This window comes from Panthera tigris, chromosome A1 (genome assembly GCF_018350195.1).
Source record: "Panthera tigris isolate Pti1 chromosome A1, P.tigris_Pti1_mat1.1, whole genome shotgun sequence".
NCBI lineage: Eukaryota > Metazoa > Chordata > Mammalia > Carnivora > Felidae > Panthera > Panthera tigris.
Genome location: NC_056660.1, coordinates 24,262,995 through 24,285,085, shown reverse-complemented (window position 1 = coordinate 24,285,085; position 22,091 = coordinate 24,262,995). Strand labels below are relative to the sequence as shown.

At 46.6% G+C, this 22,091-nt stretch overlaps 1 protein-coding gene across 3 annotated transcripts in view; it reads left to right on the top strand.

Annotated features, from left to right (window-relative positions):
* Nucleotides 1-815: 815 nt before the first annotated feature.
* The window catches only part of LRCH1 (leucine rich repeats and calponin homology domain containing 1), a 201,417-nt gene continuing 180,141 nt past the window's right edge, over nucleotides 816-22,091 (top strand). For all 3 annotated transcript variants that reach the window (XM_042971474.1, XM_042971612.1, XM_042971672.1), the window contains exon 1: nucleotides 816-1,366. In XM_042971474.1, the coding sequence (XP_042827408.1) occupies nucleotides 1,057-1,366 (310 nt within the window). In that variant the 5' untranslated portion in view covers nucleotides 816-1,056. The remainder of the gene's footprint in view (nucleotides 1,367-22,091) is intronic.

The window sequence follows — 22,091 nt, the reverse complement described above, 5'->3', positions numbered from 1 at the left end:
ACAATGGATTCTGTCTGCCATGAAAACTGCCCTCACTTTGAAAGTCTTTCCTTCCTTTCTGTGTCTGTAGTTTTCCCCCATCGCTCAGAAAACCTACCCTACTCTTGTCTCTTCTCCAGCCTGGGAGTACATAGGAAGGAGGCCAACCCTACAGTCCAAGGGCTGCAAGTTCGTATCCAGCTCCGCCTCTGACTGCACGGGTGGCCTTAGACAAGTTTCTTAACTTCCTCTGTAGTCTGGGAAACAATTTTTCCGCTCATGGGATCCCTGGATTAACGAGATTAATTTGTAAACTACTTAGACCACCGTTGGTTCCTTGTAGGTGCTCCGATGCCAGGAGCAGGGGTAGACTGTTGGTCTGAAAAACTGCCTGTCGGGCAACTTCGGGTCAGAGAGGCAGAGTAGTTCGCAAATTTGAGATCCTAACCTTTCACCTCCCCATGATATCACTGTATTTCAAATCCCATTTATTGCCTCGCTGGCGTCTTCTGAGACTTCCTAAAACCTCCGGTCTCCCAAGATACCCTGGGCAGCGAAAAGAACCCCAGGGGCCTTCGGCGTCTAAACCAAGGTGACCCGCTGCAGGGGTCCGGCCCCCCTGACGCACCCGCATTGCCGGGCGGAGCGCGGCGGAGCGCAGCGAAGCCGCGGGGGCCGGCCGGGCTCCGAGCGGAGGAAGGCTCCGGGCTGGACTGACAGCTTGGGGAAGGAGGAGGAGAGAGCGGGCGGCGCGGCTCGGCGCGGCGGAGGAGGGGAGAGCCGCGGAGAGGAGGGAGCAAGGGCGGGAGGAGACACATGCGCGCTGCCTGCCGCCGCCGCCGCCGCCGCCGCAGTCCTTAGCTTCCCGGGGACAGGAAACCTTCGAGACCGAGCTGCCACTGCCGCCTCCCCGACTGCCCCCGTTCGGCGCGCCTGCCACACCCTCCTCCCCTCTTCCACGATCTTTCGGTGGGGCACTGCAGGGACTCGGCCCGCGCTGCCGTCTCCCCCTCCCGGGGGAGCGCTGTGACCCTCCCCGCAGGAGCGGCGGGGCGGGGTGGGGGGGCCCGGGAGAAGATGGCGACGCCGGGAAGCGAACCCCAACCTTTCGTCCCTGCCCTCTCGGTGGCTCCTCTGCACCCACATCATCATCCCCACCACCATCCCCACCACCATCAGCACCACGGAGGAACGGGAGCCAACAGCGGGGTCGGGGGAGGCGGCGGCGGCGGCAGCGGGGGCTTCAACCTGCCCTTGAACCGGGGGCTGGAGCGCGCGCTGGAGGAAGCGGCCAATTCCGGGGGGTTGAACCTCAGCGCCAGGAAATTGAAGGAATTTCCCCGGACCGCGGCCCCCGGTCACGACCTCTCGGACACGGTGCAGGCAGGTGAGAAAGGGGCGAGGGGCAGGCAGGGGGTGTGGGTGACGGGCTGTCGCGCCATCCCCCCGCGGCGGCCAGTCTGAGATGTGGCCTCGCTGGGGGTCCTCTGGCCGGTGCTCTCCCGGGTAAGGGGCACGCGTGGGCGCCGGAGAGGTGGGCCCCGCCGAGGGCACGGTGGCCACCGCCTCGCCGGGCGGCCTGCGGCGCGGCGCCGGGAGAGCCGGGGTGCGCCCGGCCGCGGCGGCGCCCGCGAGCGCGCGGGTCCCCGGCTCCGCACCCCGCGGCGGCCGCGCCGGGGCAGTGGCGGCCGGGCAGGCACTGGCGGGTGCGCCGCGAGCGCGCCGTGGAAGCGGGAGGTTTGGGGCGGCCGCGTCGGCTTCCTGGGCCCCCGCGCCGGGCCGGGGAAGCCGAGCGCCGCGTCCGCGCTTCCGACCTGGGCAAGCGCTCCTTGCGTCCCGGCGTCGCCGGTCGGACGGGAAAACCCAGACAAAGGTGGCGCTCCCGGGGCCAACCCCAGGGCAGCGGCGCGGTGCCGCTAGGCCCCCTCGCGACATCAGCGAGCGGCCCGGCGACTTGGTGCAGACTGCGAGGAGGTGCCAGGCTTCCTGTTTCTGCGCCTGTGCGAGGGAAGAGCCGCTGCCGGTTGTTGCGACTCGGAAGGGGCAGCCACTGCGCCGGCGGTCGGCTGGGCTCCCGCGTTCCTTGCCCCTAGCTAACCGCCCACACCGTTTGGTCGCCCCGCCGCGGCCCCCTAGTTCCCAGTAACCCGATCTTTGCGGGGGCCCGGGACGGGACGGCAAGGCATATTAAAAGAAAAGTAATTAAAGTGAGCCGGTTTTCCTGTGTGAGCCCGACAAGTTGTAACACGCGCCAATGAGCAGCCAGCTCTTTTCAAGTTATGTCATGTATTGACATATTTCTGAGACGTCTGCTTTCTCTTTGGTAGCTGGAGTCACTGGAGCGGGATCTATAAACAGGAAGGAGGGTGGTGGAACTCGATTCGGGCCTTGGTTTCCGACCATCCGGTTCAGCTCCCCCGGGGAGGCTTTGTGTCTTGGCAAGCGCCCAACATTTCCCAGCGCAGTGGGTGCCCCATTTTGGAACCACTGCCCAGCCCTCCTGGCTGTCATCACCTCCTGGGCCGAGTGTCAGACCCCTTGGATACTGGTTGGCTCAACTCTCAGCTCCAGATCTCCCAGTTTCCTCTCGTGGGGGAAGCGGGGGCTGGGCGAGGGAGCAAGGCTTTAGGAGCTTACGTTTCCAGTGCTTGCTTTTTGTTTTCGGCTTCAATTCAGTAAACATTTATTGAGCGTCCTAATGAATATTTAGAAAGAATTCCAAGTTCGCTGGAGGCAGAAAAGGCTCTTGAGGGTCATTACGCTTTGTGATTTGGGAGGGAATTTCCGGAGTTGAGCTGTCAGCAGCTGGGGAGTCTTTTGATGGGACCTCTTGGTTACATTTTTCTCAAGTGGAAGTTATTCCAAGAATTGCCTGAATCATTAACTTAAAAAAAAAAATCTGTTAAGTTCTACTTCCCTTTTGCTATAGTAGAGTATACCAGAGACTATAGGGAAGAACTGGATATGGAACTGGCATGACCAATAATACATGTTTGTACCTTCAGTAGGGGGGCTTGAAAGTTGCTCCCTGGCTTTAGTTACGCAGACGGTTACTCCCAAAGCTGAATGAACGTGATGTGTCTGCTGAGTTGGCATTTCTTTGAGACCCATGCTTTTAAAAGCAGGGACCATCTTGTTCAGTTAAGATCTTGCCATGTGAGGTAAATGCTCAACAGCATTCCTGTTCTCCTCTCTGTTTTTGCTTGTGGTGAACTTGGTTGTGAGCTTTGCCAGTTTTTAATTATGACCCTCCCTTGCATATTTAATGCTCAGAAAACTCTAGTTAAGACTCAGAGTCTTAACGTTAATTTCCCAACAGCAACAACAACAAAAAATGCAACGTTAGTTATGGGCCAGGGAATGTCACCAAAGTTTGTAGAAACTTCGGACATGCCAGAAAAGATAAAGCGTATTTAAGGTAGCCAGCCATTTCAGGTGAAATTTGAGCACCCCGGTGTATTCAGGGGTTGCTTCTGGCAAAACATCTTTGCCTCAGGTCAACAGCTGGCTGTGAACCAAATGCATTCTGCCCTTTGTTCTAAAGAAATATTTACCAGTCACTGTTCTTTATTTGGAAAAGCAAAAATCAAAATAAAGCAAGAGTTAAAGTCACCCCCGGTTTGCACGGTGTTCTAGCAGAGTGCAGAGTAAGAGGAGTAATGCGTATGATAAAGAAAGTGGTTTTTCCTGGGTTAATATTTAGTTTTCAGAACAGCTCTTGAAATCAGAGTGGCACATGAAGATTCTTAAAGACCCAAGCTGTAAAGTGTACCTTCTCATAAGTCTTGTAAAACAGGGAGTGACACAGAAAGCCTTTTCTCACTGTTGGGTTGTATAATACAGACCATTTGGTTTACTCCTTGTAAAAGTACCTCTTCTGGCAGCCCCGTATGCAGAACTGCACTCTGGGGCAATGTAGCAGACCTGAACGGAGTTGGAAACAGAGCTATAAGTGCAGAAACATAGAGGCCCTGGGCCACTGAGTAGATAGGTATCTAAGCTCTGTCACTAAAGTGCCTATGTATTTTTCACAGGGGAAAAAAAACTCCCAAGCCCTCACTTGGAGCCTATCGATTTACTCATATTTGAGTCAGAATAGTTTTGTTGTCAGAATTCAGTCTTTCTGCAGGTGAGAAAGAGAAAGGCCGAGCTGTGCAGGTGTGGTGGCAGAGGTGACATTGGCTGAACGGGAGAAGTGTGAACAAAAGAGCCGCGATTAGCGCTCGGCTTTGCCGTGTGCCGAGTTCTTTATCTGCACCATCCTGTTCAGTCCTCACTGGAATCCTGCTCGTATCCTCATTTCCAGCTGGGGAGATTGCGACTGAGAGATGTCAGGTACTGTGCTCAAGATCATACCCCTGGTTAGATGGTGAGCCAGTGATTAGACCCTGATGGTTTCACTTTGGCATTGATGTTCTTGACCATTTTCCTGTGAAGCAGAGAAGAGGTGGAAGGAGCAGAATCCCGGAGGCTGTTTGGAGGTTCATTCAGCCAACATTCATTCCCCACGTACCTACCAAGCACCTCTAAGGGCCAGGCGCTGTTCTAGGCACCAGGGATACAGCCGTGACCATCAGAGAATCCACGAGTCCCTTCATAATGGAGTCCCCGTTCTATCTGGAGGGGGATCGGGAGAGAAATGAGGACATTGATTTTGCAGAATGAGTAGGAAGATTTATAGTATAAATATAGTATCCCTGTCTTAGAAATAGTCATGCTGCGTTGATTTAAGGTGACTTGAGGTGGTTTGCAACAGTAAGAGCACAAAGGGTGATTGGTAATACAAACTGAAGCATAGAACTGGGACTGATAAAAAAAGGACACAGATACGTGCATCGGGAAAGTGAACTTTTTTTCCCCCAATGCTGATTTATTAAGTGTGTCATTTTGGGATGAGAAGTTCAAGATGGTGTGGAATATGACTGAGAAAACGCGAATTGAAAAGAGTAAGAAAAGAACGTGTCTGTCTCAGATCGATTGCAGGAGGTGCTAGAAAATAAAAAGGAAGCCCTTGGACTTGATGGACAGACAGTTGGTAAAAACTGGTGTCATTAAGGAGAGGGCGGAGTATATCACGGCAGTATCTTTTCGAGGCATTTGGAAGCAGGAAACACCGGACGGGAAATGGAGAGCCTACTCAGGCAGGAATGTAGAAGTCTGGCATAAAAAAATGACTCTCTGTGTCCTGTATGTGCCCATGCGGAATGTGTAGGAGATTGCAAGGTGAAGACAAGACAGGAATGCATGAGAAGTTAGGTAATAGTTCAGGAAGTTGCAGGAGCCTCAAAGCAGATCAAAGCGAGATGCTGAATAGCATAGATAGACGTTGTCTGCGAAATTCAGAAGAAAAGGTTTTTCCAGTTAGGCTGGTTTGGAAAGACTTTCAGAGCCGAGGCAGGGTTTGGGTGAGGTTTTGGAGGATGGATTGGTTTTGGATAGAAGTGCCCATGAGCTTTCTGCGGTGGAAAAGATGTTTCTGTGATGGGGAGTGAGAACCTGATGCTCTAAGATCTGTGCATAAAACAGAAGGAGAGAGCATTTAAGCCTGTGCCTCTGGTCATGTCCTCCCTCCCCACTGTCACCATGTAATGATCTAACAGAGAGCAGGGTTCTTGGGACCTTTTATTTGAGGACTCTGGAGATGGCTGAGGCCTGGGATTTGTCAGCCTGCGGGACTAACACCCTAGTCTGTGTGAGCTAGCTCTCTGAAATGTCTGTATGGACTCAGAGACTCTTCTCTGAGATCTGTGAGCAGGCTTATCTGCTGAATGCTGACACCCCCACTCCCATCCTCCAGCAACCAAATCCTTGGGATATCAGCGCTCTCTTAGTCACTGGAATTCACACGGGACTTGATAAAGCAATCTATGTATTCTCAAGAACACGCTCTGTTCCATAAATTGGGCCACAAAGACTTTTCATTACACGTGTGATGAAACTTTGGAAATCATGTGTCTTCTTAAAACGTACCTGCTTTGATAGTTACATCTGGTTTCACATTGTTTTTCTGCTGTTGTATTGGATTTATTATTGCTGTAGCTGCCATTTGTTGTGGTGGTCGCTCTCATATAAATGTCTGTACTTATTACACGTATTCCAAATACTTCTCCATTCATAAATGATCATTCACAGCCTTTCCTTCACAGTATGTTGTCTTCTGTTGATCAGTTCCTTCCTTGTTAAGGCATAGAGGACTTCTAATGGTGAAAGCTTTTATGACATCTAGAACTCCACGTATATGGCGGCTTCGAATCCCATCCCTATGTGCTCTTACGTCTGTCTGTGTGTGGCAGAGACGGTCTCCACAAACACGTTGCTATTCTCAGTGCTTGCCTTAGAGGCTGCTCTTTATTGAAGAGACAGGAGCACACTAATCAAGTTTCTGGAAGAATAGCGTACAATTATAGGCCACACAACCTCCGGGAATTTTTGGTCTGTGCCACTTTATGAAGAAATGGCCCAGGGTTTGACCTTCATCACTGAAATGATCCCACTGGATAGTTTGTCCGTCACGGCGACATCTTATTTGATTTTTGGTGAGTATAGGTCATTAGGCCAAAATTGGGCACCTCACCACTTAAAATTTTTTACTCAAATTATTGACTAAAAGTTTTTTTTTTTTTTTTTGAGTTCTATGCAAACTTCAATTTTTTCATGCTGTGGTTTACACATTCTTTTGTGGTAAACATTTCAAGGGTAAAGGCCTTTTGAAGTCCGTGTTAGTGTTGATCAGTTCAGAGGTCAATTTCCTTTTACTCTTGTCCTTCTGGGGTGTCCAAAGACTTTTTCTGTCCTGATACTTAGCTTCATCATTGCTTGTTTTTAAACATAAGTTTTTTCCCCTCTTTGTGTGTACTTGCCTACGTTTCCCTTTATGTCTATTTTTCTGTATAAATATACAGAAATATAAAAATATGCAAAATAAATATACATAAAGGTATAGATAGGTAGTAGATGGATGATAGAAAGATAGATAGATAGATAGATAATTTTGTGTTTAGAGGGGCAGCAATTACTTTCTCTTACTCAGTTCTCTCCAAAAGTCACCCCCACCCCTCCAGGAGCTGCACCGATTATGTTTTTCCAGAGACTCGGTAATTTAAATAACAGAAATGCTATTAACTCAACTTACGGTACCTGGCAGTGGGTTCACCAGTCAGGCCACATAACTTGAACTCTTGTGTAAGCCTCACAAAAACCCGTTTGTGACACTCCTTTCCAGATTTGGTTTCGTGTTTTGGAAAAGGAGTCTTCTGCCTGAGAGATGCATCAGGAGAAACTGCCCTGGGCTTAGATCTGGTAATGCCACTAATTTGTGAACTCTTCCAGTGACTGAGTCAGTTGTTAGGGATTAAGGCAATTTGGTGTTAATTGCAGTGATTATTTCAAGTTATAATATTATAATCTATCATAAAACATTTAAGGATATAAGGCATAAAACCCAACTATATATTTACATACCTGATGCCTTTATTTATATGTAACCTGTAGAAGGAAGTCTAGAGGCTTCTGTTACAGATACTCCTGGTTTTGTTTTTTTTTTTTTCCCACCAGAATTCCAAAATTTGCAGTTGCTGTGATATTTCAGACAGGTTTTTTGTTTTTGTTTTTGTTTTTTCTATAAGATGTGAATTGTTCAACCCAAAGAAAAAAATCAGCAAAAAACAAACAAAAAAAAAAAGGTCAGAATTCCACGTAAGCCTTAGTGTGGGAAAACTAGGTCTACCAATATAGACAAGCTGGAAGCATGCCTGTGTTTTCATCTTAATTTAAGAGTTCGGTAGTATTGCTTCCATATACTGTAGTAAGAAGTCATGCATTTGGAAACCATCTGTTCCCACAAAGTAATTCAGAAATAAAGTGAGATTGTTTACATGAACAGAAAGTTGACGAACTGTGAGAATTTGGTTTCTCTTGCATACTCCAGCAATGCAATAGAGGAGAAATGCTTTTATAATCAGACTGCTGTCTGTGTTCATAGTTTTTCCCAACCGTATCCTCCTTTATCGGCCACCAAGGAGGATATAGGTATGGGGAAACAAAAACGAAGTAGAGAAGAACGATATTTGATTTACATGACAAATATAATATATTTTTCTGTGATGAGAAATTGCTGCTCTTCTGTTCATATGCTGTCCGTTTACAGTTCCCAAGACCCTTCCAGGGCATTTTGGTTACCAGGATCAGGCTCTGTGGGTTTGGAATCTTCCTTGATGCTTGCTTTTCTTCCTTGGGCTGTGTTTCCTCAATCTTTTTGCTAGAGGGGGGTCCTAAGACCTTGAGAGATGAATAGGGCCATGACCTCTCAGCTCAGTGAGTCTTGAGTTTCCTCTTCACTGTTGTCCCTGCATGGGCAGGAAACGACCCCATCTTAAGTTTTTTCTCTGGTTTCTTCGGTGGCCTTAATTTTGACAGCTGACCCCTGCAGTGCAAGACATGGTGTTTTGCTACACAGCGTATTCCTCTAATATCCTTTTGTGTTTTTGATGTTCATGCCATTCAGTGTTAGGAGTGACATCAGTATGTCTGACCTGGTTCCATCAGCGTAGCTGATTTGACTCACGTTATCTCTGCAGGCAACAGTGACAAGTTAGAGAAGGGCGTCAGCTGCAGACTGTCTGACTTGACTTTCCTCTACATGGCCTTCATTTAGCTTTTCCAGGCCATTTCCCTCACTTCCCCCTCCTGCCCGCCCTGTAGGATTCTCTTCCTCCCACTCTCATTTCGGCAGGGTCCCCAGGCCTTCCCCAGGCTCCACAGTCTCCCCGCCAGCCCTCCTTGCAGATCTGAGCCCTGAATCACGCATGACCCCAAGGCGCCTTTGCAGTATTTCCTTATGGCATTTTTGGCTAATTATTACCTGCTTCCTTTGGTACTTTTCCCATGTTTAAGTGGTTTCTCTGCCTTTATTGGCCTGGAAGGTCTGGCTAGGCAAGGTTTTTTTTCTTTCCTTTATTTTTATATGTGCCCTCCATGCCTATCACAGAAAGTGCTAGATCTACATCAGGGGACTGTTCTGTCTCCTCGTTCCTGCTCATGGCCCACTGTTAGTCCCTGTACTTTTAATCCATCATCTCGGATCTGACCAGATAGCTTAAACCCTGAGCATCGGTGCCCTCACCGGCAGAATGGGAATAATATGTATTTAGTAGAGCTATTGTGAGGACAATAATTATATGGATACCAGAACATTATCAAGTGCTTTCTCTGTGCCAGATGTTGATCCTAGTGCTTTATATGTAAACCTATGTATTAAATATGTATACTCTAGGTATGGCCTCATTTAATTCTTGCTAAGTGTTCTAACTATAGTAGGAACTCCCTAACTCTTCTAGCTGTTATCTGGATTCCTCCTGACCTCCTGTGTCTGGTTCCCGTTCATCTGCTTCTGAAATGCCTTTCTTGACGACTGTGGCTTGAAGAGGGGGTTTAGATATTTGGAAAACATCCATTCACATCTCTCCCTCATTCAATGACTGAGGACACTGAGGCCCAAGGTCACACAGGAGGGCAGTGGGTAGGCTCCTGGACCAAGGCAGAGTCTCACAGCCTGACACCAAAGGGCTGTTTCTGTGGAGCCAGGAGGCTACCCCGGCATAGATGGAAGAACTCCTACCCTTCATAGAATTCTCAGGTCACACTTTTCTGGACCCGCCACATGGACGGTCGCTAAAAGACCAGAAACTACTGTGAAATCTTTAATAATGTATGGTTTAAAACCAGGGAGAATAAGATATATAACTAATAGTGGTTAAAGATGAAATATGTTAGTTCAGGATTTTACTGCATGTGGTTTGGGGGGCATGCATGGGCCCCGGGTAGATGGGATTCCAAATACTGAAAGGCGTGTTGGACAGTCCCTGGCCTACAAACTGGAGGCCCACAGCGGTCTTTCATTGCAGTGTTTTTCTTGGAATACATTTTCCTGTGGAAATAAAGCAGTTAAGTGGTGGTTTGGTTCTCCCGCCAACCGTCTATTTAACCCTGGCAGCGATGGGCCTTCGTATTAATGGTGGTTTCTCATTGTTTCTTTGGAAAAACGCGGCGTTAGTTGTGACATGAAATTCTGAATCTGGAGATCTTGGCATCAGGCTGTGAATGAAGCCCCCTCCTCATGGGGATAATTCCCTCTCCTTTTATCCTTTCCGACTGAGTGCCAGAAGGTTTCCCTCCCCTCCTCCAGGTCCCTGGGTCCGTGGGTGCTCCTTCCCACCGGTATGGGGAGCTACGGTTGACCCAAGTCAGAGTGTCTGCCCTGGGACTCCACAAGGGAGGGGCTGGCCCGGCAGGAATTTAAACACTTCTCTCCCAGGGGTGCCTGGGTGGCTCAGTCAGTTAAGCCTCTGACTTTGGCTCAGGTCATGATCTCACGGTTCGGTTCGTGAGTTTGAGCCCCGCATCGGGCTCTGTGCTGACAGCTCAGAGCCTGAAGCCTGCTTCAGGTTCTGTGTTTCCCTCTCTCTCTCTGCCCCTCCCTGGCTTGTACTCTGTTTCTGTCTCTCTCAAAAATAAACATTAAAAAAAAAAAAATTTAATACTTCTCTCCAAAATTTTTATATTTTTTATGTATTATCTTCTCAATTTATTAAGTTTAGAATTTTGAAGCAAGTTCCTGAATCTCACTGAACTTCAGGTTTGTGATTTGTTAGAAGTGAAAATGCTCTTTACCCCTCAGGGCTGTGGCAGTTCCCGAGGGAAGGTGCAGGACCGTTTTCTTCAGTAAAATAAATAGTTGGAAGTTGTTGGCATATTATTAGCATACGGGCTAAGAGCACACTGTGGCTGGGTCTTAGTCCTAGCTCCTCCAGGACGTGGTGAGTATTTAACCTGCCTTGACTCCGTTTCTTCAGCATAAAAGGAGGGATAACAATCACAGAATTATCTTGAGGAGTAAGTAAACGAATATACGTGTAAAGTGCTTAGTTCAGTGCCTGGCATTGACCTTTGCCATTATTTTTATACTCTATTATCTTTAGAAAAGGTATTCAGGTTTTTAAAAAAATGGTCATTTATTTACTTTTTTTGAGAGAGAGGAGCACAAAAGCGGGAGAGGGGCAGAGAGAGACGGAGACACAGAATCCGAAGCAGGCTCCAGGCTCTGAGCTGTCAGCACAGAGTTCACCATGGGGCTTCGAACCCATGGACCTCAAGGTCATGACCTGAGCCGAAGTTGGACGCTTAACCAACTGAACCACCCAAGCGCCCTGAGATTCAATTTTTTAAAGCACAAAAAACCTAAACTCCTGGAAATTTTGTGACATTATAAAATGATTTTAATATCCAGAATGCTTGAGTATACGTGCTTTCACTGTGTGTAAGCATTACTGATACTCTTTGGCAGTCTTTGGAAGATGGTGGAGTAGGTGGGATTTATTATTCCAGCTCTACATAGAGCCAAATTCTATGTAGTGAGGAAACCCAGATTTGAGGGTGAAATGGTTTTCCTTGGGTTATGTTGCTATAGGACAGTTGAGCCAAGACAAGGTCTTCTGAGTTTTTATGTGATTTCTATTCAGCTAGCAATATAACAGCGTTCTTAGGTCTGATTTGATTTTATCAGGACAGAGAAATCCTGTGGGGGACCAGGCTGATGAGAAGAATGAGTCCAGGATCCTCCCAGTAAAGGATGGGGAACTGTGTTCCAGTGCCACACTATGTATTCAGGCCAGGAGTCTGGGGACCAAGACGAGGCCAAGAGTCTGGGGACCAAGACGAGGCCAAGAGTCTGGGGACCAAGGCTGGTTTTTGGCCTCAGGATTGGAGGGTGGTAAGGAGTGGGTGAGGCCTCAGAGGAGGGCTTGCCTTGCAGCTCTCTGCCCTGTGCAAGAGTCCTGACACTGATTTAAGAGTTTTCCAGATGGGGCACCTGGGTGGCTAAGTCTGTTAAGCGTCTGACTTTAGCTCAGCTCATGATGTCATGGTTCGTGGGTTCGAGCCCTGGTTGGGCTCTGTGCTGACAGCTCAGAGCCTGGAGCCTGTTTAGGATTCTGTCTCCCTCGCTCTCTGCCCCTCCCCCACTTGCAGTCTGTCTGTCTCTCGCTCTCAAAAATAGACATTAAAAAAAGCTAAAAAAAGTAAAAGTTCTCTAGAAAATATTTAAAAGCCTTCTAGAAAAATAAGTAAATGAATAAATAAATAAAAGCTTTCTAGATTAAAATAGATAACCTTTTTATGCTCTTGGCAAAAACAATTTGTGAATCTTTTTACATTTTGGCAACTGCTCTGAGGATGTTTAGCAATTAATTCTTCTATAAAATGTGAGAGATGTCTATGAGGAGGCAAAGCTTTAAGAATGAATATATAGACTTCAATGCTTAAATGTATCTGTTCTTTTCTCACTGTTTTCCTGGCATCCGGCATTTATTTTGAACTTTATTCAGGTATTAATTCTTTAAAAGGCTTGTGATAGGTTCAATATCATCCTGAAGTTACTGGTAATGGAACTGAAAGGGGGATGTCCTCTGGATCCAGGTCCCTTAGGAATATTTCTTCAGTCTTCACAACCGGCTTGCAAGGTAGGTACTGTCCTTGTTGCCAAGAAGGAAATGTGTCAGTTAGGCAAGCTTATAGTAGGTTTGTAGATCCAGTAAAGACAGAGCAGAACCAGAGTCTGAACTCTTGTGGAAAGTTCTGGAGTCTCTTGCCAGGCTCTGTTACGGTGTCACTGAATATGTACAACTGGAGGAACAGACTACAGGAGGGGATTTTGTCATGAGAATCAAGGCCATAGCATTTTGACAGGCAGTCCCTGGGGTGACTCAGATAACGGAGCTTGAGCTGGACTCAGATTCTGGACTACTTTCTTTCTCCCACTAGTCTGAAAGCGGGTGTGGGGGACACAGGTACAGGTGCAGTGAGTTCTAATCCTCACCTCTAAGCCAGTTATCAGCTCCATTCTGAGAACTGCATTTTAAAGAAGCAGCAATTACTAGTTTTAAAAATTCCCCAAGGTTTCTGTTGTTTAGAAATGTAAATACACATTAGGGTTTTTAGTTTTGGTGTAAAATTTTGTTAGGCTGTATATAACATGTGACCTAATTGAACAACCCATTTAAACATTACTAGATTTTTTTCCCTACTATGAGAAATGAATGAAGAGCCACTGGGTGAGTGAGCAAGTAGTTTACTTTCTAGAACATTCCCTGTGTAACACAAGTGTTTATATTCTAAAAGTTTTATTAGGTAGTAATCATTGATTTGGTTTCTAAAAATGCATATTACTTTGTCCTACAGATCCTTCAGTACACTAATTAATTGCTTTTGCAATCTTATAAATGGGATTGAACAGCAGCCCATTTTGGCTAAAATGGCAGCATGGTTTATGGCTAAATAACCAAAATTTTTTGTGTTGATGCAAATTGATCTAAGTCAAAGGAATCTGATTGTTCAGTTGAAGGCAGATAGACCTCTCTTTGTACAGCTCCCTCGGAGGTGTGGGTGATAATCTCTGCATGCAATTTTAGGCAATTATATGTGTTTTTCTGGCCTTTAGAAAGCCTGGATAAATGAAAGTTAGTTTTAGTTGTGCTATTCATTCCTGTGGCTGTAGTCTTGCAATAAACGCTGGCTGTGGTTTATTCAGATATTTACAATTGATGCTTTCCTGTATCTATGCAGTACTTTAAAGGAAGCTATAACTCTGTGCTTGCTAAGGTGCCTAAGTCTGATCTGGTTTATGAAATTCAGTTGGTGGCTGTACAGGCTTGCTTCTGCACCCCTCCCGCCCCCAGAGTCCTGATATCTTAATGCGGACTTGGTATCTCAATATGAAATTTGCACAGTGGGAGTTCTGAGGTAATATGCCCTGATAGAGCCTCCAATGTCTGCCTCTTAGAGAGGGGATGACAAAGAGAGGGTACCCCAGCTAAGTGCTTGCATAATCAGGCAGCCTGCCTCTTTCTAAGGTGGTTGTTTCGTTTCATTGTGTGGGGTGCGTCGTGCTCTCTAGTGTGTCAGTGTCTCAGGCCCCTTCTCTCCTCTGGCAGCCTTGGTTGTAACCTCTCAATTCTGCAAGGTAGATTGCTTGATGAGCCTCATGAGTTTTGGATGAGAGACGTCAGCTTTCAAACATACCACTTTGTGATCTGCAACACTTTCAGTTTGGAAGAGAACATTTGGTCACTGTACACATCATAAGACGTGCTCTTACAGGGTGCACATAAGTAGCCTCATGCTAAGTCCAGCTTGGTTTATACCGCTTGCGCTGGCTTAATGGATGATAGCAGCTCCTGATTTGGACGCTAAGTCCTATGATCACTCCACTCATACGGGACCATAGACACCATCTCTCTCTCTCTCTTAAAGTTTATTTATTATTTTTTGAGTGGGAGGGAGAGAGAGAGAGAGCGTGCAGAGGCAGGGCAGAAAGAGAGGGAGAGAGAGGATCCCAAGCAGGCACTGCTCAGTCAGCACAGAACCCGATTTGAGGCTCCAACTCACAAACTGTGAGATCATGACCTGAGCCGAAATCAAGAGTCGGATGCTTAATGGACTGAACCACTCAGGTGCTCCACCATCTCTTAAGGATAAACTGAAAAGGAGACCAATGAAGTGACTTGCACATCCCCCCGCCCTTCCCCCGCACCCCTCCCCAGTTACCATCAGATCAGGTCTAGAATCAGAAGAGTTTATCCTGGCCATCTCTGTCAACTGCCCGTACTGCTATCCTTTGGCTGTATGTCCTTTGGCTGGTTTCTCTTTTTAACTTTAACACCAAGAAACCCTCACAGGAAGGTGTTTGGCATTCATTGTTAATTTTAGTGGGCAAAACGCAGTACTCATTTAAAATGTTTGAAATATAGTGTGTGTAAAAGGAGTCTACACAAAATGTGGGCATGATTTAAATGATGATAGTGAAATAGACACAGGACAGAGAGCCGGCAGGACGCTGGGACTGGGGGTGGGGATGTGATCACCTGGGAAGGTACAAGGTGTGGTGCAAACAGTCCGTGTCTTGATTGTAATGGGGAGTACCCAGGTGTGTGCATTTGGCGGCACTCAGGGAACTCTACCCTTGCAGATGGGGGCATTTTTTGTTTATAAATTGTAACTTAGTAAAGTAGACCCATTATTCAACTTACAAAGTAGACCGTTTGCAATGTGTATGTTAGCTCTTTGCGTGCTGTGTATTCCCGTTGACGGGCTATTTTAAAACACAGAATAATTGGGTCTTTATGGCCGAATCAGTGCCTCACTGTTAGAAGACTGATATTTCTATTGTAGTGGACAGATTGTTTGATCTTCATTTTCTTTATTTTGGAACAGCTTGTTAACAGTCTGCATAGACATACTATAAAATATTCTATTTATGAGTGGCATTTTATTTTATTGATGGACAAAACTGATACTGAGTTGTTTTCTACGACCACTGGGCTGCTGATGTTGGCTAACGAAGTCCATGGCCCAAGAGCATTGGTTGTACGTCTCTTGGGTTCCAGACACTGTGCAGACAGGATCCCATTCTTCTCCCCAGCCTATATGATAGGTGTCATCTACCTTATTTAAAAAAATTTTTTTTGAACATTTATTTATTTTGGAGAGAGAGAGAGAGAGAGAGAGAGAGAGAGAGAGTGCTCGTGCATAAGCGGGGGAGGGGCAGGGAAAGAGGGAGACAGAATGTGAAGCAGGCTCCAGGCTTGGAGCTGTCAGCACAGAGCCTGATGCGGGGTTCACACCCACGAATCCTGAGATCATGACCTGAGCCAAAGTTGGACGCTTAACTGACTGAGCCACCCAGACGCCTCTGGTGTCATGTACCTTAAATGTCATCAAGTACAGAAACTGAGGCTTGTGGGTATTAAGCAGCTTGCCCAAGATCCCCACATGGGACATGGGGGAGCCGGGGTTTGAATCTCATTTGTCTGACTGTAAAGCATCCCCCTTTCCCACCATGCACACTGTCATTTAGAAAGGACTGCCCTTTCCTGGAGAAAGGGGAGCACTTTGTCTACTCCCTGGCTGTAGCTGTAGCACGAAGACCATGTGGCGTATCACTTCCAGACTTCCTACATCACACCTGTGACCGGCACACCCCTTGCCCAGCCTCCTTCTGTGGCTCTCTCCTGCCTGCCCAGCCAGGGTCAGCCGCCTGCTGGCAGATCTGATGGGTCCTGGACTCTGGCGCCACCCTTCTTATCCCACTGGGTTTTCCTCACACCCTCCTCAAGGACCCCTGGGGCTCCAGCTGCCTTTTCCTGTCGTGTCCCCATATGTTCTGGGTTAACTGGCCCTACTTTGCCTTTGATCATACCTTTGCTTTCCTCTCTGCATTTGCCAAGTAAAATAAAACAGAAAACAAAACAATAAAAAATAAAACTCCAGTACTCCAGTGCCTGTCAGTCATCCCCAAATCTCAGCTCCTGCCTCTTCTTCTGTGATGTCCCTGATCCCAGCCTCCTACGCTCCCCATTCACCTCCATCTTCTCTGAGCTTCAGGCTTTGGGTCTGAACCAGGTGGTTTAAGTTATCAGGTCCCTCAGTTATTCTTTAATTTCATGTCTATTCTTCCCAATTCAGAACAATAAGAATGATAATCGCTTTATTTATTGGGTCTGGTGTTGTGCTGTGCACGTTAGGTGGCTTTTCTCCAGCAGTCCCCAAGGAGGTAAGTATATTTTTTCTCCCTATCTGACAGATTAGGAAATTGAGGCTCAGAGAGGAATGTCCAGGTACTAAGTGGAGAAATTGAGATTCAAATCCACTTTGACTTGAGTGGTCACATCCTACTCTTGACTCCTGGCAAACTCCTTGAAGGTAATGGAAAGAAAAGAACGTGACATTTATTGTTTCTTTACCAGGGACTGGCATAAAAGGAAGTCAGCTCGTGTGATTTTTACACTAAGGCTAAAAATTAGGTATCACAGCCTCCAAAATCCAAGGGTCAATTTTTTTTTAAATTTTTCTTTTCTTTTTACATTTATTTACTTTTGAGAGAGAGAGAGACAGAGCACAAGCAGGGGAGGGGTAGAGAGAGAAGGAGACACAGAATCCGAAGCAGGCTCCAGGCTCTCAGCCATCAGCACAGTGCTGACACGGGACTCGAACCCGCAAACTGTGAGATCATGACCTGAGCCGAAGCCGATCACTTAACCAAGTGAGCCACCCAGGTGCCCCCCAAGGTTCAATTTAAATGATTTACTCCAGGTCACAGAGCTGATAAGTGGAGACATCAAAATTAAACCAGGTCTTTCTGCCCCTAGACATGCTTTGCTCTGTGCATGAGAAACTCCATCTATATTTCTTTCTCTTAATTCTCTCCAGGGCCTTTTATTTCCTTTTTTGTTCTCTCCAGGGCCCCGGTGGATATTAGTGAAACTTTTCAATTAGTGTTAGGTTGATTGAAAAAAAAAAAGGTTCCCTTTATTCTGTTAGAAAAGCCTGAGTATGTAAGACATCTTCTAGTAGGGAAGAGTGGAACCCGTAAAGAAGTTAGATTTTTTTTTTTTTTTAACATTTATTTATTTTTGAGACAGAGAGAGACAGACAGAGCATGAATGGGGGAGGGGCAGAGAGAGAGGGAGACACAGAATTGGAATCAGGCTCCAGGCTCTGAGCCATCAGCCCAGAGCCCGACGTGGGGCTCGAACTCACGGACTGCGAGATCGTGACCTGAGCTGAAGCCGGACGCTTAACCGACTGAGCCACCCAGGCGCCCCAGAAGTTAGATTTTTAAAAGAGACGATACACAGCAAAGGTGAGGTGGAATCGATTCTCGAATGGCATGGCCACCACAGAATTTTTCATTTATCTTAGGAGATGTACTTCATACTTTCCTGACTTTTACTGTGGTAGAGCAGGAATGTCTAAAATTAAAAGACAGGAGAGGATGACTTAGGATTTCTGTTCACATTTTTTAAGTTGCTGTGTTTTTAGCCTGCTCCAATCAGCCGTTTCCCCACTTCACCCGCCCTTCTCAGGTACAGAATTAAAAGCTTACCCTGGGCCCTGTCCTTGATGGATTTGTAGACCACTGAAATTCACCCAGGGCTCACCCTTAAGAGTAATTAACTATTATTGGGGCGCCTGGGTGGTTCAGTCTGTTGAGCCTCTGACTTTGGCTCAGGTCATGATCTCACGGTTCGTGGGTTCGAGCCCTGCGTTGGGCTCTGTGCTGACAGCTCGGAGCCTGGAGCCTGCTTCAGATTCTGCGTCTCCCTCTCTCTCTGCTCGTCCCCTGCTCACACGCTGTTTCTCTCTCAAAGATAAATAAAGATTAAAAAAAAAAAAGAGTAGTTAACTATTATTAAAAAACAAAACAAAACAAAACAAAACAAAACAACAAACCCAAACAACAAGAAAGGGACTCCTTTAAGTTTTAAATATATAGTAGAGTTTTGTTGATCAAAGCACAGTCTCTGACTGCCCAGCGCACCTTGCGTGTCTGGGCTGTTAGCGCAAGTGACCCAGCGCGATGAGATCGGGTCCGGTTTCTGGATCTTGGAATATGTCCCCCACTTTGATTCTTGCCCGTCGCGTGATTCTGTGGAGTATGCTGCATGCCGAGAGAACAGTTGCCAGTGGTCTTACGGCAATGTGTTAGCCTGAGTGCCAGAAGAGACTCAAGTGTAGATCCTTGAGTGGTGGGCACCAACTCTCTTCCACACTTGGCCTTTTGTGCCATGTAACTGAGCGGTGATGGCTGTGTGCACTGGGTTTTCTTGAAGTGGGCCAGGCAGGTCATCTTCCAGGGCTGTGGGGGCTCCCTTAGAATGTACATGATGTGAGAGCTTTACCAGATGAAATAGCAAAGCGCTCAAATCACCACGTCTCTGTCACTGGCTTCCTTTTTGCTGTGACCATCCAAGGGGTTGGAAACCGCAGTAGTTGTTTAGGTCGTGGGCTTGGAGACCAGGTATTCAAGTCGGCAACGGATCACACAGCAGTGTGCCTAGTGGCTTGGAACCACATTCAAGGCAGTTAAGGTTAGGGTTCTTGCGTTTCTGCCTATTGGCCTGGTGACCTTGGGCAAGTCACTGGGAAAGCCCCGCCCAGTACCTATTTCAGAGGGCTTTGGGAAATTGAGTATGTAAGGGATGTAAAGCAGTGCCTGGCGTATGAGAAACACTTCGTAACTGTCAGCTATTATTACTTGTTCCTTTTGTTTGCTTCTTTGTTGTCCTTCTCCCCTGCCACCATCAAATGCTGGCAGAGACCTTGTTTGTCTTTTTCTCTTGTAACAAGTACCACTAGTTCCCAGGACAGTGTCTAGCCCATGGTAGGAGGTTTGTAAATATTTGAGCTCAATAAATGAATAAAGTGGACACGTGAATGAATGCCAGGCTCCATGCTGGATGATTCGTATACAGTGCATAGAGTGAACACGGTGCTTGACTTCGTGGAGCTGCCACTTTGTCTAGTGGAGAGGAGCCTGGACATATCGTGACCAATGGTGACAAGTGACACACAGGGAAAGAGACCATTTTCAATGGCACGATCAGGGAAGAAGAGGCATTTTCAGACCACGTTGTATGGTTGGCTGATAAACGGCATACCTTTTTCTCTTCATCTGTTTGGAGACTTAAAATAATTATTTGTGGGTCCCCCTCTCTGCTTTTTAAAGCAGTTTCATCTCAAATATTTGCTCTCTTCAAACATATAAACCATTATGTGCATGTTCTAAGGTTTTTAAAAGGAAGGCAAACAAACCTCAGCATTGTAAAAGATTTTAAAAAGTCAACCAAGTAACTTAAAACTGTTTATGATAAATACGTGTTTACTTTTGGTTGCTTGGTATTAATTTTTTTTTCCATTTTGGTGTGTGGGATATTTATTGGTTTTTCTTCATCTTCTCCTGGTTCGTTTGGATAAATTCAGCCAGCAAAATTCTTTTGGGCAGCAGTAATGTTAAAGATTCTGCTTAGTCTTAGGATGAAATTTACATTAAATATTTACATTCTTTTTTTTTAATATTTATTTATTTTGAGAGAGAGAGAGAGAGAGAATCCCAAGCAGGCTTTGCACTGTTAGCACAGAGCCCAACGTGGGGCTCGATCTCACAAATACCATGAGATCATGACCTGAGCTGAAACCAAGAGTTGGACGCTGAACTTGCTGAGCCACCCAGGCGCCCCTACAAGTACATTCTTGAATGTTACAATAACAGATTCTTTTGGCTAGTGGGCGATGAGATAACTTGAAAAGATCGAGTCAAAGTATGCCTGACGGATAAGAGCCATTCTTTAATTAGGGTCCTGACTCTGGCTGACCATAGGAAGCAGAGAACCGTTAGAAGGCTCTGTGCGGCTTTCCTCCATTATCACCAGCATGGCAAAGTGTGTTCTCCACTGCAGGTTAATTAATGATCTTATAGGTGTGGGTTTGAGCTCAGCTCCACATCCCAAACTTCGGTGAAGTTGCCTGCTGTGTGACTTAGTTGCACACAGCCGTGGGGTATGCGTGCACCGCCATCTATCTACACAAAGCCCTGTTACTCGGCCTTGTGGTTAGGGCACTGGAGCTGTGCTTGGAGGGGCTTTTCATCCCTATGCTCTGCACTCAGATGGTTCTCTCTCTAAGCTGAAGGAGACGTGGCTCTGTCACGTAGATCTACTAAACTAAAAGTGTGTTTGGGAGATAGGTACACAGTGCTCTCTTTTCAAAGCCTTGGACAGGGCTTGTGGTTTTCAGCTTCTGGAGTTGACTGAATGTTAGCAAAGCTTCTTGAGCCCTGTCCAGCACCTTGAAGACAGTGGGAAATCAATGTGTGCTCACAGGAGCCATTTATCTATCTATCTGTCTGTCTGTCTCTCTCTCTCTGTCTCTCTCTCTCTTAAAGTAGGCCTCATGCCCAGTGTGGAGCCCAATGCAGGGCTTGAACTCATGACCCTGAGACCAAGACCTGAGCTGAAATAAAGAGCCAGAGTCAGATGCCACCCAGGTGCCCCAAACACGGAGACATTTAATTTGGATTAATGATAGGATCCATTTGAGTTGAATGATACAGCAACTTGCTCAGTTTATGTTAAGTACATCATCTTTTCTTTCTCTCTATTTAGATTTTTCTTGAAATGCTTGTAGGAAGCTCTTTTTGGCTGGGATGCAAGAGTGAGGCTGGCTCCTAAGCCCTTGAGCTCATGCCTCTGGTAAAGTAGTAAGGAAGCTCTTTTGGGAAATTCAGAGGGAGTGAACATGATGAACAGGAGCGAGGGCCAAAGCCCTGGCAGGGACGATACAAAACAGTACATCGTCCGCAAGTAACTAATGTTTGACTTTGGAATGCATCTTTATTTTTGGCAGTGGGTTTGCCTCCTGTGTTCTGCCTGGACAAACGTTGGGCTTAGTCGGCATTCCTTAAGCACGTGCTGATTATGGCCAAAGAAAGTGGCAGCCTTGAGGTATGCTGGTGACCATCTGGATTAGACATTTGCTACGGACCTTGTGTTCATATAACACCTCCCGAAGCTAGAGAAGCAAGAAACCGAAAGGCGCTTTTAGTGAGGTTCTCATGAGTGGTAGCATGTTTTAACCATAGTGCTCCCTTTATGCAGGCCCCAAATGAGAATGTAATGTTCTCTTCTCTTCTCTTCTCTTCTCTTCTCTTCTCTTCTCTTCTCTTCTCTTCTCTTCTCTTCTCCTCTCTTCGCTCCTCTCCTCTCCCCTCCTCTCTCTCCTCTCCTCTCTCCTCTCTCTTCTCTCTCTTTTCTCTTTTTCCTTTCCTATCCTATCCTATTCCCCCGCGCCCCCCCCCCCACTTTTTTTTTTCTGTAGGATTCAGGTTCTCTCCGTGTAAAAATTCCCAAGTGACACAATTTAAGTTCCTTTCCTTCTGATAACATGGAGTCCTGACCAAAGTTGTCACTTGCTGCTGGACTCTACAGAAATAATTGTGTTCTTTAAGGCGATGATCAGTGTATATTCTGAGACCCAGGAGGGGCTATCACGACGTGTTCACAATGCTGTTGTTGACTAGAGCTCTGAGTTTTAAATGTGGTCAACTTTGGTGCCCTTTGAAAGATTGGGGAGCATGCTGCTTCTCTTTGGATGTCCTCAACCACTCTGCCCCAGCCAGAGTTAGAGGCTCCCTCATGTTCCCATGCAATTTTGTACTTAGCCTTTATCATATGTCCCTCATTGTGTTATATTCTCTATTTCTCTGTCCTCAGCATCCGAGCACA